Genomic DNA, 17,659 nt, shown 5'->3' on the forward strand with positions numbered 1-17,659 from the left:
AGGCCTTTTGTCTGTAAAAGTTCATAAAACAACTTCCATTATAGTGATCTCCCTTCATCTTAAAATGAAATGGACCTTAATTGCCACAGATAAATTCCACGGGGGCCCATGCATTCCCAGCAGAACGCGGCTAGTCCATTTAGCTCCACTGTTATTGAACATTTCTCTTTTCAGGCGGATGACACGACAGTGAGTTGCATCCATCCTAAATGTTCAATGGTTTCTCACATTGTGTGCTTAGCCGAGAAGTTCCTGGCCAAGTCTAAGGAACAGAAAAGAGAAATCATTCCAGTTGAAGGAACATGTCCGAACTGTAAACAGTTATTGCTGTGGGGAGACCTTATCAGATTTAAGATGGGCTGTTACCAGAATCTTGAGGAGGTAAGCCATGCCTGATTCCTCATTATGTAACTTATTCGCAGTAAAATGTGAGATAAATTAAGTTAAGCCATTTTAAACAAATTTGATTTTCATAAAAATAAAATATTCATGAAAGCTTTGTGAGAGACGAAAAGATATTTAACAGTGAATGTGTATGGAAAGTGTATGAGAGATAAAAAAAAAAAAAATTGCATTGAGTTTATGATCTTACTGTATACTGGAAACCTTAACCAGCTTTCATCTAATCAAATTTTCACTTCTCACTACTGCAATTCCTATTTCCTCACTGCTATCTTCACCCTTAACATGTGTTTTGTATGTATAGAATTTATTGGTTGAATATTGTCCGTCATGATAAATTTGCCTTCAAAAGGCGAAAGTTCAACAGTGACCAACATTTCCCGGTATGCAGTACCACACTGATGTGTAATGTGTCCTGTTAAAATGAAGATGGTTATAATCTAATCCAGAGAACAAATATAAATTCACTATCGAACTACCCATTGTTATAAACATGAAACCAGATTACGGTGAAATGTATGAATTTGTACAAAGCAGTGAAAAGACATGTTTACCACTTAGGTTCCAAGCTGTGTATTTAAAACATGAATTACTCATGAAGCGACATGGTTATTTTGAATTGTTTTTTTCTGATGTCGAAAACTTCAACGATAATATTGAAGAGGTTTCGCTATGAAGTATTTGTATACTGTACAAAAATTATTATTTCAATACATTTTGATATATTTTTAATATTTACAGTGTACGAGTGACCAGGACCAAGATGCCAGTGATGAGGATGATTGAATTGTGGTATTCTTGTATCAGGAATGTTTCAACAGACGAAACTTGTGATATCAGTATAATGGTACGGTGACTTGTATCAGGAATGTCTCAACAGACAGGACTTATGATATCAGTAGAATGGTACGATGACTTGTATCAGGAATGTCTCAACAGACGGGACTTGGGATGTCAGTATAATGGTACGGTGACTTGTATCTGGAATGGCTCAACAGACAGGACTTGTGATATCAGTAGAATGGTACGATGACTTGTATCAGGAATGTCTCAACAGACGGGACTTGTGATGTCAGTATAATGGTATGGTGACTTGTATCTGGAATGTCTCAACAGACGGGACTTGTGATGTCAGTATAATGGTATGGTGACTTGTATCTGGAATGTCTCAACAGACGGGACTTGGGATGTCAGTATAATGGTACGGTGACTTGTATCTGGAATGGCTCAACAGACAGGACTTGTGATATCAGTAGAATGGTACAGTGACTTGTATCAGGAATGTATCAACAGACAGGAATTATGATATCAGTAGAGTGGTACAGTGACTTGTATCAGGAATGTCTCAACAGACAGGACTTGTGATATCGGTAGAATGGTACGGTGACTTGTATCAGGAATGTCTCAACAGACAGGATTTATGATATCAGTAGAATGGTACGGTGACTTGTATCAGGAATGTCTCAACAGACGGGACTTGTGATGTCAGTAGAATGGTACGATGACTTGTATCTGGAATGTCTCAACAGACGGGACTAGTGATATCAGTAGAATGGTACGGTGACTTGTATCTGGAATGTCTCAACAGACAGGACTTGTGCTATCAGTATAATGGTACGATGACTTGTATCTGGAATGTCTCAACAGACGGGACTTGTGATGTCAGTAGAATGGTACGATGACTTGTATCAGGAATGTCTCAACAAACAGGACTTGTGATATCAGTAGAATGGTACGGTGACCTGTATCTGGAATGTCTCAACAGACAGGACTTGTGATATCAGTAGAATGTTACAGTGACTTGTATCAGGAATGTCTCAACAGACAGCACTTGTGATATCAGTAGAATGGTACGATGACTTGTATCAGGAATGTCTCAACAAACAGGACTTGTGATATCAGTAGAATGGTACGGTGACCTGTATCTGGAATGTCTCAACAGACAGGACTTGTGATATCACTAGAATGGTACGGTGAGTTGTATCAGGAATGTCTCAACAGACAGGACTTGTGATATCAGTAGAATGGTACAGTGAGTTGTATCAGGAATGTCTCAACAGACAGGACTTGTGATATCAGTAGAATGTTACAGTGACTTGTATCAGGAATGTCTCAACAGACAGCACTTGTGATATCAGTAGAATGGTACGATGACTTGTATCAGGAATGTCTCAACAAACAGGACTTGTGATATCAGTAGAATGGTACGATGACCTGTATCTGGAATGTCTCAACAGACAGGACTTGTGATATCAGTAGAATGGTACGGTGAGTTGTATCAGGAATGTCTCAACAGACAGGACTTGTGATGTCAGTAGAATGGGACGATGACTTGTATCAGGAATGTCTCAACAGACGGGACTTGTGATGTCAGTAGAATGGTACGATGACTTGTATCTGGAATGTCTCAACAGACAGGACTTGTGATATCACTAGAATGGTACGGTGAGTTGTATCAGGAATGTCTCAACAGACAGGACATTTTATGTTGTTACAATGATATGGCGACTTGTATTACGACTTGTGTTGGCCACAAGTTGGACCATTATTCCAGAATAACTATGCCAATTGAGCTTTCAGCTTCGTTCAGCATATATAGTTATTATCTATCCATCATCAAGATGAGGTATGAAGGAGGTGTTGGGATAATTCAGTGAAAAATGATTGATTTCAGTTATAATTTATTTCCTATATAGAAGTCCATGACATTCATTATTGAGGCCAAAACATGATATACATGTATCAGGTAAACACCTAAGCTGTCGATTTTTGAAGAGGAAACATTTGAATTTCCCAATGTTTAATCAGTTGTGAAATCAGGAACTGCCCAGGCCTAATTGAACCCTTCTTTATGACAGTATCTGGATCACTAGATCTGTGCTATATCTGTGGTGTGCATCGTCAGTGTTGTATAAATGATGTAGCTTCTTCAGGGGTGCGGGAGGCGGGCTCAGAAGGGGATTAGTAGCTAAAATTTAAAAGACTACTAAAGTACGAGTGAAGATATTTAAAATCTAATTTGGTATTGGGTATTTCATTTCATTATCAAGAGAAATAAACAATATATAAATGAAGGGTGTGACAAATGGCCCCCATGGCAGAGGGGTGGGGCTCAACAAGGGGAAATAGAGATAAAACCTTTGAAACCCTTCTTCTACCATAGGGATTAAGGGATTTTATCCCAATTTTGTCCCCTTCAAGTTTTCTTGTAGAACATGTTACTATTAGGGTGCAATAATTAAAACAAGATGGCCACCATTCTTCCATCTTGGATTTTGACATTTGAAGGCTGCTGGCTATATCTCCAGGAATACTGGATGGATCTTTCTGAAATTTCATTTGTGCTTACAGTACCTACCATAGAGTGCGATATCTTTACCTCATATCAAGTACTTTAGACATATCCAGGTGAGCGTTGCAGGCCCTCTGGGCCTTTTGTTATAGTAGGTGAGAGGCAGAGTGAAATAGTAAGCGAATGATAAAGAAAGTCGGTGCAGATGAACTCGTACCTATCATGTTCTGTTCGGTTGTAATAAAGCAACACATCAATTCAAGACATCTTTTTGCTTATAATTAATGCTTCTCTAACAATGAAAAACCAACAAAAGAAATCAGCTCATTTATAATGTTGATTATTAAAAGACAACACACAACATAGTATGGCCTCAGCATCTGATCTCCTACCCTTCCAAGGCCACACCAGGACTGATTCTATCTGGTCAGTTCACAGAGTTTTTAACATAAACATCAATGGCAGCCCAGGAAATGGTGCTGTTGCTGATCAGGCCGCATCCGTATACTGGTAACTGTTTTTTGAGGCACTCCTAATTCAGGCAGTCCGATACACACTGACCAATTGTTTGACCTTTGGTGGTCAAACTCTGTATTAACATCCTCCTGCTAAAGAAGACTTTTTACTGTTCCAGACACTCAGGCTAGATATTAAACAATGAACACAAATACAGCATAACGCTTGTTAGACCATTATCATAATACACTGATCATACACGATGTGCAATTTAGACAAGTTTGTACAATGTATATCAGTGATCCAGCTACTTATAAAAGTTCCTCAGTGATGGTAAATCCAAAATAAATGCATCCACATAAAATTATTTTCCCTAATAACACGTAAACCCCATAAGTTTGCTTATATCACAAATAGAATAGTATACAAACATGTTTTTGATTTATAACACACGTCCATTTTCATAACTGGTACATCCAAATCGCTACATAAATATCTAATTTTATGCTTCACAGTTTGTTTACGAATACTCTATTGAATGCACACCAATTTATCTGCGTTGGCATTATCTCGGCTTTTACGATACTTGATGGTATAGTGAAACTGGCGGAGAGTGAGAACTCACCTCAGAGGTCTCTGGTTCTTTTGTTACCTCACCTGGTCCGAAGGACCAAGGTGAGCTTATGCCATACCGTGGCGTTTGTCATCTGTCCGTCGTCTGTACGTCAACAATTGCTTTAAACGACTTCTTGTTCTTAACCACTGATTGGAATTTAACTAAATTTGACTGGCAGCATCCCTAGGTGTTGGGGATTTAAAATGTAAAAATCGTGGGGCTGACACCCTAGGGTGCTGAGGGGCAGGGCCAAAAGGGGGCAATTAGGCTATATTGCTTTAAGCGACTTCTTCTCTGGAACTAAGTGATGGATATCAACCATATTTGACTGGCAGCATCCCTAGGTAGTTGGGATTCAAAATTTTACAAATCGTGGGGCTGACCCCCCTGAGGACTGCGGGGCAGAGCCAAAAGGGGGCAATTTTGCTATATTGCTTTAAGCGACTTCTTCTCTGAAACTAAGTGATGGATATCAACCATATTGGACTGGAAGCATCCCTAGGTGGTGGTGATTCAAAATTGTACAAATGGTGGGGCTGACCCCCCAGAGTGCTGAGGGGAGGGGCCAAAAGGGGGCAATTTGGCTATATTGCTACACACGACTTCTTCTGTAGAACTATGCACTGAATATCAATCATAACTTATCAAAAGCATTCATGGGAGGCAGGGATTCAAAATTGTACAACTGGTGGGGCTGACCCCCGAGGGGGCTGAGGGGCGGGGCCAAAAGGGGGCAATTTGGCTATATTGCTACAAACAACGTCTTCTGTAGAACTACATTGTATGCACTGGATATCAATCATATTTAATCAAAAGCATTTATGGGAGGCAGGAATTCAAAATTGTACAAATTGTGGGTCTGAGGGGCGGGGACCAAAAAGGGTTATTTGGCTATATTGCTTTAAGCGACTTCTTCCCTGGAACTAAGTGATGGATATCATTCATATTTGACTGGAAGCATCCCTGGAGTGGTGGTGATTCAAAATTGTACAAATGGTGGGGCTGACTCCCCAGGGTGCTGAGGTGCTGGGCCAAAAGGGGGCAATTTTGCTATATTGCTATAAACGACTTCTTCTGTAGATATCAGTCATATTTTATGAAAAGCATTCATGGGAGGCAGGGATTCAAAATTGTACAAATGGTGGGGCTGAACCCCCAGGGGGCTGAGGGACGGGGACCAAAAAGGCTTCTTTGGCTATATTGCTTTAAGTGACTTCTTCTCTAGAACTAAGTGATGGATATCATTCATATTTGACTGGAAGCATCCCTGAGGTGGCGGTGATTCAAAATTGTACAAATGGTGGGGCTGACTCCCCAGGGTGCTGAGGGGCAGGGCCAAAGGGGGGCAATTTTGCTATATTGCTATAAACGACTTCTTCTGTAAATATCAATCATATTTGATCAAAAGCATTCATGGGAGGCAGGGATTCAGAATTGTATAAATGGTGGGGCTGACCCCCTGGGCTAAGGAGGTGGGTCAAAAACAGTTTATTACTTGGTTGAGATCCCCACTGTATAACCATATATACAATTACTGAGTATAAAGAGATGAATGCACATATGCTTCTAGGATGGCCTTGGGATCTGCCCCACCCTTGGAGACTTAATCCCTGGGTCATAACTTTGAAATGGTTTAGATCCCCACCCCAAAACTATATATACAATTGTTGGGCATAAAGAGATGAATGCAGTCATGATATTAGAATTGACCCCAGGGTTTGACCCACCCTTGCAGACTTTAAATTCAAATTCATTTATAGACTTTGAGCTTTACAGCTCATCAGTATATACACAATACATATAAATACAGTGGCAGACACTGCAATAACGCAGTGGAGAATGGACAAAAAATGGATGTAGTTACATATATTTTAACATTATATCATGCTATTCCTCAACTGGGTGGCATCATATATATATTTACTTAACATAGTTAATTCTTTAACGTTCGTTGTGCTTAATAATTGAATCAGCTTGAAAACAGATGGTTTTTTCCAGTAGTACAATTTTATACGTCTTTCTCTTAAAACTTGATAAAATGGACAAATGAACAAAAAATGGTATTCGTCTTCAATATCTTCAGAGTTACAAATTCTGCATATACGTTCATTTCTTACAATGTTTCGATATCTCCCGGTTTCAATATACAGCGTATGCGCTGATAAACGTAACCTAGTTAGAGCAATTCTATTTCGCTTTGGAATATATTTACATAAATATTGTTGTAATGTTAAATTATCAACTAAATGTCTATACAAAAAACATTTCGAGGAATTCTCTAATAATTCAAACAATTCTTGCCGTGCGTTATCAAAGATTCTCTGTTTAATAATTGGCAGGGCTTCAGACGAGTTCACATTATTTTGATTCAGCCACACTTCGCCAAGACCGAGTGAAAAAAGTTTGTCTTTCACAAAAGTTACCCAATTAAAAACAGTATTTCGCTTTGGCATATACATGAGTTCATCATAGGCAGTTTTAAGAACACAGTTCTTAGTATTTAAAAGCTTGAACCAGTACTTAATTAAATTATAGTGTCTGGTATGTACAATCGGAAATCTACCCAATTCAAAATAGATCATTACATTACATGTTGACTTCTTAACACATAATATCCTTTTGCAAAATTCCAGGTGAACTTTCTCAATATCTATGCCTTTGCACGAGCCCCATACCTCAGATGCGTAACACAGTATACTGGTAACATATGTGTCAAAAAGTTTAATCAAAGTATGGCAGTTTAAATTCATATTTTTACATTTTGTATATAAGGCAAATACTGACTTTCGACCTTGCCCGGATAATTGCTTTTGTACAATATTAAATTTATTGTTCCATTTAAAATCAATACCTAGATAAGTAAACTGTTCAACGACTTCTATTTTTTTTCTATCGAAGAACCATTCCTCGTTATTTCGTAAGCGGCCTCCATTTCTAAAGACAACAATCTTAGTTTTTGCCGTATTAACGGTCAATTTCCATGAGTTCGCATATATAGACAAACTATTTAACATATTCTGTAGCTCATTGGCTGATTCTGCAAGTAGCACCAAATCATCCGCATACATTAATAAAAAGAGACTGAGTTCTCCAAAATCATACGGTTTAACACCGTTAGCAATAAAGTCATTTTCAAAGTCATTTACATACATTGAAAACATAATTGGGGATAAAATTTCCCCTTGGGCGAGACCCATGTTGTTTGCAAAAAAATCGGAGCATCTTCCCTTAGATGAGACACATGGCTTTCAAAATTGATAACAGCCTTCCTCGAACTCCTAATTTTGACAATTTATACCACAATTTACAACGATCGACGGGTCATAACTTAGAAACGGTTGAGATCCACACCCAAAAACTATAAAATGATGGGCAAAAAGAGACGAATGCAGTCATGATATTAGAATTGATTCTGGTGTCTGGTCACAACCCTAGGGATCTAGTTTCTGAGTCACAGCTTGGAAACAGTTCAGGTCCCCACCCCATAACCATACATAAAATTGCTGGGCATGAAAAATCTAATACAGATATGCTACATAGTCCCTTGGATGTCATTTGGAGAATATTTTGCAATAATTGCTTAGATATCCAGGTGAGCGATACAGGCCCTCTGGGCCTCTTGTTTGGTTCTAGCTAACCACTTCAACAGGTAATGGTCCGTTTGGATTGGGAACTTTACCCTACTGTTAATACTTGCATAATAAGCAAAGGACTCAACACTCCACTCGATGGCTAAACATTCCTTCCCCACTGTTCTCCACTGTAGAGTAGTTCTGTTCTTGCGGTAATAACCTCCTGCTGCTATAAGCAATTGACTGCTCTCGCCGTCGATGGCCGGAATAAAGACAGCTCCGATGGCACTGTTCGCAAAATTACTGAGGACTCTTCTGTACCTATTTTGGCACCGAACACCTGATGAATATTTTGTCCAAAGATTCAGTCATGGAATATATGATATTATATGAGCAATACAGTCAAATCTCATACCTGTTATAATAATTAAACAATAATAACAATAATACTTTGTTTTTAGAGGGTACAAATCATTTAGCAAACAATTAAGGCTAATATCCCATGAGGCCCTCTTTAAAAAGGTACTCAATATAGATGAATATACAATGTACGTGTATTTCAACAAATCCACATGCAGTTCGATAATATACATGATAGTACATAAATATATGGAAATAGTTAGACAGATAATGTACTTGTTTAAAATATTTGTGACATTTTTCTTTGAATTAAAAAAGATTGCTGATGACATATTTCAGGTCCAGAGTAACTGAAAGTTCGTTTTAGAGTATTTAATCTAGGTTTAGATGAGTTAGTGGACAAGTTCTTGTTTTTCTTCAAAATTCCTTTGGAAAACTGAAGTACCGTATTTTGTTAGTTGTATTCAATTGCGTTAATAGAGTTAATAGTATTTGTCCTCGTCTACATTAATGTCAGTGTTTGGGATAAACTTCAACTGGTTTTCTTGACACATATCCTAAATAAATCTGTTAGTTGGAATTAAATAACAGTCTGTCCTAGTAATAACATCATAGACAATCCTGATATTTTTGTTTGGGAATTTCATGTTCGATGTCAGGTTTTCAAAGTCATTTCTTTATGACCATTGGGGATATCATTCCCTCCCACATATATTATAATTCTGCTGTAGTTAGTCAGTCTCACGGATTCAAGTCTTTGTTTGATGGTACTGATTCTGGCTCCAACACATGTCCTGATATCAGTGTTTTGTTGAATTCCATTCCTCTAGATATGTTAAAGTAGAGATGAACCTATAAGCAATGTCCTACCAACACTAGTTGATATGCCCTTCTCTGGATTTGATAACATTTTTCCTTTTATTTTGTTTGGTAATTATTTGCTGTTATTCTCGTATTGCTGGCTTCTGTTGGACCAGGTACCTGTACGTAACGGCAGGTTTTGAGCTTCTCTTCTGGAGATAGAATTATGATGTCTGTCACTGTTGGAGGGATTTGCGACTGTTTCGTTGCTCTAGTCACTGCTTGGGTATATGTTTTGTCTGAAATTATTTCAGTACTAGTGTTGCCTATATTTTGATTGCAGCAATCTGCCATACATTTATCCCTTGAGATTTTTAAATCAAAATGTCTATATTTGTGTTACTGTGAACATGAAGCTGTAGATACCTTATTATTTATATGACTTCATTCACATTACAATGTTCTTATACACTACAGTTGTGATTACCTGTAGTTGTATTGTCCTGTCATTCGACACCGATTCGACTATGATCGGCTTTATTTCTTCCTTTTCCTGTCCTCAGGTATTGATGTTGTAACAGCTGAGTACTGGTGTCACTTCCAAGTGTAATTTACCTCCACATTTAATTAGTGTACTGTCTGACACGTCCAGGCAAACGAGATACATACTTAGGTGCTGTCTGACAGCTGGCAGTAAAGGGGGTTGAGGTGTGACATGGCCCGGGGTTATGTCCTGTTATACTGTACCAATGTTTCATTTGATTTCACTCTGGCTGTGGTTCAAATTTTGGACGTATTTGTAGGCCAGTAAATCTCTATATGTGTCCACTCCATAAAGCCATTTCCTTGCACTAAAATGGTATTTGTTGTTGGAAAAACAGAGCAAGGTGTATTCTCCGTAGTACCGAATTTGTAAACAAAGCCCATAGTTTTGAATACCAACTAAGTTTGTGTGCCCTCTGATGTTATCCTGGATTTCTGTGAAATAGTAGGGATTATCTACACATATAGTGATGCTTTTCTGATTTCTTTGATGTTCAAGTATTCTGGAATATCTTGATGCGTGTCATTATGTTGGGGAAGTTCAGAAAAGTCCATAATGCTTGAGGCATTAAGAATTTGATCTAGCATTCTGTTAAGATTTTTGGCCATTTTTCAGTCTCGTTTCATGCGGGTGATGTTGCATTCTTCTCATTCATCCTTCTTAAATACAGCCCATTGGTGAACTACACTTTCCAGAAGTACACTTTGACATCCTATCTTAGTATTATTACATTTTAGTAATTAAGTAAATTGGTAAAAGTTGATTATGCAGGATTTGACGAGAGCTGATGTGAGAGGTATTGTCTTCTCGGCGGCCATGTAACCAGAGACGTATAAAGCCAGTGTAGTATATACGTCTCTGATGTAACTAAACATTCTATGTCGAACTTATCTAGGGTTTTTCCTCCCTGTTGCTTAGGGTACTCATATCTGTCGGCATCAACAATTAATCCTCAATTAAACTGTTATTTATTATTGTTACGCTTGATCCTGTATCCATGAACCTGATTTCCCACATATGCTGACGACACTGATACCCTCATCTGACTTAAGCATAGGGACGTACCTGGCGACACGGGTATCCCTACCTCCGGCCGTAATGGCTGTACATATCGTCGATTCCTCGTTTTCTTGCATGAGCGCAACCCTGGCGACACGGATATCTTATCCAATTCAAGCGCAGTTTCCAAATTTTCCGGCATGCGCGCATTCCCGTCTCTAGTTTGACTGTTAACTTTGGCATCTCATCTCGATATGTCTGACTTTTTGGCAATTGTTAATAATTGCAAATATGATAACAATCTTCTGTCTTCTAATTATTCCATGACGACTGTTGTCCACGTCCTTGTCTCAATCTTCAGCTTCCCCCGTCCTCTTCAATCACCAATTTTTCAAATCTGGGTAGCAAATATGTTTAACTGGGTAACCATTTTAGCTGCTGTTTGCTTTCCTCACCGTTTGGTGATGTTAAACGTTCACTTACAGTTTTGGGGGTTTGAACAACTTGACAAGCTCCCTCCCTCAAGAACGATGATGACATTTGTGGCTTTGTTCCTGATCCAGATAGCAATATCATAATCGAAAGTTCCGAAAAGTATTAAAAGTTTCACGTTGGCAAATGATGTTTACTTTCCAGTTTTGTGAGGATTCCACTAACCTATTGTTGGTATTGTTCCTCCATGGATGGAATTTTCTCGTTGACGAGACCTCTTCAGTAACATCCTGGTTAAAATGACTAATAAGTCCTTTTCCGTTTTATTTCAATATCATCCCGAGCTGCCACCGAATGTGTACTGGTTTGTCGAGTGTTGATGTAAACATGACTTTTATATAAAGGCAGCATCTTGGGTTGTATGATCTGTGACGGTTCAGTCTCAAAATATATGCATGACCACTTACCACATTTAAAATACATCTGTCTGATGTGATTAACTGCCATTGATGCAGATAGTTGCTTAGTTGACAGTCGTAAAAAAACATGGGTATTAATAAATGTATTGAACTCCACCAATGGTACATTAACAGTTTGTGAACAAATACCCACCTTAGCAGCATCTGGTGATATACTGTCTACGGTTTATTTGTACATTTGGGCTTGGCCTTTGGATAAAAGACCTTTCACTTTGATTGGATTGCTGACCCTGATACTGTATCTCGGCCTGGAGCACGATTCCAAGGATTACCATGTAGTTGCCATGATAATACCCCATAAGGTACCCCTGTAAAGGAGGGGCGGCAGGGCGCTGACTCAGTTCATGAGCCGCGCTGTATCAGTCTCCCTGTGTGTTTAGGTCATCGCTAAATAAATATTATGTCACAAGGTATCTGTCCGCACAAAGTTCTTCATACTGTGGTTTCAAGTCAGGACGGTTGATGTATCGTCTGCGAAAATTCGTGTCTGTGAAAGCTATTTGGCAAAGTTTAATTGTGTCATTGGCCATGGAAATGGTGTAATTCACCTTTGTGTGAGACATGTCTTCTCTCCTTGTTAGCTTAAGACAAACATCCGTTAAATGGAGAAGTAGGTAGGGAGCCTTGGACAAAAGTGTTGGGTTGCGCTGCAATTTCGCATCTAAATCCTTAGTACTTTTCCTGAGGTTGTTCCGAACTCCAGCATAACCCTCGCCACTGTTAAGTAGCTAACAACTGCCGGCTTGTTATATTTTGATGTCAGTTCTTTAACTTTGTTCTCGGACACGCCAGATCCAAAGCCATTACTGGCAAAATATGTCAATGCCTGACTTAAGACTTTTCTGAATTCCTGATGGTACGTAGAGATCACGTGAGATGCGTGCGCATCGTTAGCAATTATACTTCAACGCAGTGTGAGTGAACACCTTACTATACTAGCGGGAAAAAGAAACTGTGCATGCCTAAAATGTATTATAAAAATAAATGTGTATGACGTAGAACAACAAGGTTTTCAGGGACAATTTATTTGTTATTTATTAACAGTTGCATTCCATTTTCCACGTTATGGAATCAATAAGTTCCGCTCAGGAGTGACGTAAACACAGCAGGGGTCAATACTGAATTCACAAAGTTATTACCTCGTACGTCCACCGTTTGCCTGAATGCAAGCCTGGCAACGTCGACGCATGGAGCCTATCAGACGGTTCAAGAATGCTTGTTGGATGCCATTCCAGATCTGTACCAACGCAGCAGGCAAATCAGACAACGTCACCGGTTGATTAGGTAATGCCCGTAATCTGCGCTTCATTTCATCCCAGACGTGTTCAATGGGCGACAGATCGGGGGGATACAACAGGCCAGGGTAACACGTCAACGTTCTGCTGGGCCAGAAAGTCCATAGGGACACGAGCTGTGTGTGGCCTGGCGTTGTCCTGCTGTAGCGTAATGTGACGTTGCTGCCCTTGCACGAATGGAACGACCTGGGTCCGGAGGATCTCGTCACGGTAACGTAGTGCGTTCAAATTCCCGTTAACAACCACCAGAGGCGTTCTCCCGTTGGCTGTGATGCCGCCCCAAATCATAACGCTGCCTCCGCCGAAAAAACGTCGTTGTACCACACACGCGTCACGGAAACGTTCTCCAACGCAACGATACACTCTGAAACGGCCGTCACTACTATCCAGGTGGACTCGCGACTCGTCCGTAAACAAAATGCCTGCCCAATTCCGTCGAGTAAATCGCAGATGCCTTCTGCACCAGTCCAGGCGTGCTACACGATGACGTGGCAGAAGAACTGGGCGGATTGCAGGATGTCGCGGACGGATAGCTCGTTCACGCAATCTGTTCCGTACAGTTCTCGGGCTTATTGGTAGCAACCCAGGGATTGTCCTTGCAGTCAAACTTGCCGTTTGGAAGCGATTTCTCAAATGGACAAGCCGAATATGGTTGTCCTGTTGACGTGACGTCACACGTGGACGTCCCGCCCGAGGTCGATCGCCGACGTGGCCAAACTGTTGATGTCGTCTCCACAAATCCCGGATTGTGTTTCGATTGACATGAAAACGTGTAGAGACAAAACTGTCAATGACACGGATAGTGTACGTATATGTGTCATACTCGGTCATGTGTGTGAAATTTCATGTATATACAGTTGGTAATACATGTTCAATAACAATTCTCCGCATGCACAGTTTCTTTTTTCCGCTAGTATAATATTAGTACACAATATGACTATTCAAGGATTGCGTTTAATAAAACAAATACAACCAAAATAAGAAGGTGTATCCGTACAAGCTAAAAGTACATGTAAGTACATGGTGGGAATACGGGTTGGCACGTGGTCAAATTTCAACTTAAAGGTAAGTCTCATTTAAGTTTCAAATTATGTCGTCCTCGCTCCTTACTGGTACTCCGAGATCCTAACTCCGGGCAGATCCTGAGCGTGTTCCTTCAAGCACTCTGGTAGTTCGTTACTTCCGACACAATTACCATTATTGTCCGGCGTGGGTCTTGCGTCACGAATGTTATTTTCTTTTTCTATTGTCAGAGTCGAAATCAGAATCTCCAAGTATTGCGTCAATCTGATCACACACGTCCACCTTTTCATCGTCGATTTGACAGTTAAAGTCATCTGAGTATTATCGGTGATCTGACGATGTCATTTGTTGAACATATGCATTTGTGTTTGGCTCATGTTCTGCACTATAGCCAGGACTACCGTAAATGATTCCGGGAAAACTCCCATCGGAGGAGGACACTTCTATACCTGAAGGTCCTGGCATCGGCTTTTCACTAATGTCAATTGCTAGAGGTGCTTTTGGCGGAACCTCATTGACCAATGTCCTGACAACGTCATTATTTGAGGTACTGACTGTCGGGGTAGGTTTTTGTCCTACCGAAGCGGAAAGAGACTTCTATTCTACTAGTATGGCTTGATCCACTTGTTTTATATCCCCTTTTACTAGACTTTTCGTCATATCTAGGTTCCATGTTGTTGACAATATCTCCAACAATGTCAAATTCTCGCACGATTTTTTGCGGATCCAAGAAGGCAGCCATGCATCCTGCCAAAGCTACCACAGCGAGACAGCCCTTCGCCAGGGACAATTTAGTATTGTAGCCTAGCCGGCCAATACACTGATCGAAATAACATATACATGTATGTCATAAACACACTATCGAAAGCCTTTTGAGTGGTAAAAGTCTTAATTTCAAATGTAAATACAGTAAACATTCAGTATTTACGAATGATCATTTGCGAATTTTGCTAACAAAGTACGCTATGACTTCTAACGATGCGCACGCATCTCATGGGATTTGGAGTACCAATAAGGAGTGAAGACAGAATTCCTGTAACGAACAGAACGATTGTCCTCGGACATATCGATGTCAATATCCTTTTCGGACTGTTTGTCGTTCAATAGTACCTATCCTCTAGTAGGGTTGTAGACTCGGCCCAAGATGGCTTAGATGTATCAGCGAGCTCCTCATATTCTTTTGAAGTCTGCCTCTTACCCATCTCTCGCACTGTTTAATGGAGATCCCGCAACCACTCACTGAGAGTGCCGCAACGGGATGAAACGTGTGTCTTCAGGATCTTACTGCCCGGGGCTATCATGCCCAAGTGTGGGTTTGTGGCTGGTATGCCTGTCCCAGGTGCATCGATGGCTACTGTCTTGTCAGTCATGACCATCAAAGTTCACGGTCGCAAAACATACAGAAACGCGCCTAGATAAACACGTGACCGTCACACGCTGACAACTTGCACGTGTCACTACGAAGCAATACGATAGCAAATAAAAGGCATTATTTAGAAAGCAAAAAAAGCCAAGTAGATAGTTTAAAATTGTAAATAAATCCACGAAAACTATTGGCCGTCTTCTCACGTTAACAAAACACCTTTAGTCTGAAGTCATATGACCATGTACGTCATCTGGTGTTATCCCTCAGTATAGTTGATTTGAGATGTCCACCAAACAGAGCTTAAGCGACAAGATCAGGCACTAATCTTACATCTGCGTTATATGGCGTGTCAATATCAACGATAGTAAGCTTGGCTGAGAACACTGTCGGATCGCTGTACTCCCGCTGACCATCCAATACACAACTAGGGTCAACAACGTCTTCCCAAATCAAGGTTATATCTGACCTTGTGTCCTTCACAGAAATCTTGCAATAATTTTCCTATCTTTATTTTAAGGGCATTTCCTAGCGAAATGACCATACTTATTACAGGTGTTGCACTGCATTTTTTTACCTGTCGCTGATTTTCCTGTCTCTGGTCTTTTTCAAATATTAAAGTTTTCCCATTTGAAACTTTACCTTGCGTTGGCTTTTGTGTATTTCTCTCTAGTAGAATATAATCTGCTGCGGCTTCAATAGCACAACTCGACCCTTTTTATTACGGCGTATTCATTGTGCTTGCGAAGCTGGCAGTACACTCTGAAAATATTCACCCATAAATTGTGGTATCCGTCGCCGAATCATCCTCGCAATGAGTCCTTTTTCTGACTCTTGTAGTTCCCTTTTTACTGTAGTTATCTTTCAATCGGTGCCTTACTGAGTCATGAGCATGAATGACTACAGCTTTAGCCTGTAGTTATGTTATAAGATATAACATTTTAACTTCGTCTGTCCATCCTGCATGTGATGACAATGCAGTTAACCCGCTTTTTCAAACTCTAATACAAGTACCTTAAGCATTCGCCGATGTCTACATTCCCTTTCTGCAGCTTCCATTTTGAATTTCATGCCTTTTGATTTCAAGCTTTGGTTGAGATACTGTCACTTTATCATGCTTATCTGAGTTCTCCTCATTTCCCGCAATTGTAATACTCTTAAACGAGCGCTATCCTTTAATAACGGTTCCCTTCTTTTGATGATCCCGCCGCTGCCACCAAATATGTTATCACCAACAAAACAAATCAGCTCAGCTCAGCTCTGTATAAATGTTGATAATTAAGAGACAACACATATAACATAGTATCATATGAACGAGGCTTAAGAAAATAAAATGTCGATAAACTAAATTACATTATTGCTTCAGGTGCTTTAATTCTCGACTTAATTACGATTACGCTAATTGAAGTTTCTGTATATAGCATTCTTTGGCATATATTGTGAGTGTGCCTATTCTTCAATGTGGTAATCTATTAAAATTAGGTAATAGCCTAAAATTTCAGTCTACTAAAGAAGCATTTTTACTGTAAGAGTTAAGTCTGTGTCTTGGCATATCTTCAACGTTGTGTTCTGCTTCTCTACCATTCTCTCCTATACAATGATATCTACCAAAGTATATTTGTATCGACACTTGGAAGACTTTTAAACTGCTTTACAATTCTCTTTTGGAATACCTCTTTGGCACACAACAAAAACATTTCTTCCTTCAGGGCTTAAAGGTTGCAGTTATTTCAATACCTCGAAGTTCCATAATGTACATATATTTTGTCGACGCTCTTATCTTTTTGCTGCATTCGGAAATACGATCGATGCCTCCATGCCGTTATATTATCTCAGTGCACACAGAAACGCCCTCTATTTAGTTTTGACAATATCTCAATTTCACAAATTGTATTTGAACCAAATGCTCCTTAAGCTCCTGTCTACTTTAACCATGTGCTGTTTTAATTCTTTGACCAATATTTGAATAAGATGGTCACCATGACTTCAGTGTAGCGGATCTTGTCTTTATTGTTCTGATTGTAT

General features: G+C 39.7%; 1 protein-coding gene across 3 annotated transcripts in view; it reads left to right on the top strand.

Annotated features, from left to right (window-relative positions):
* Nucleotides 1–4,043, top strand: part of LOC110461325 (structure-specific endonuclease subunit slx1-like) — a 43,224-nt gene extending 39,181 nt beyond the window's left edge. For all 3 annotated transcript variants that reach the window (XM_021514754.1, XM_021514755.1, XM_021514753.1), the window contains exons 5-6: nt 175–381; nt 1,144–4,043. In XM_021514754.1, coding sequence (XP_021370429.1) covers nt 175–381; nt 1,144–1,188 — 252 coding nt within the window. In that variant the 3' untranslated portion in view covers nt 1,189–4,043. The remainder of the gene's footprint in view (nt 1–174; nt 382–1,143) is intronic.
* Nucleotides 4,044–17,659: the final 13,616 nt, after the last annotated feature.

Source organism: Mizuhopecten yessoensis, unplaced genomic scaffold (genome assembly GCF_002113885.1).
Source record: "Mizuhopecten yessoensis strain PY_sf001 unplaced genomic scaffold, ASM211388v2 scaffold10603, whole genome shotgun sequence".
NCBI lineage: Eukaryota > Metazoa > Mollusca > Bivalvia > Pectinida > Pectinidae > Mizuhopecten > Mizuhopecten yessoensis.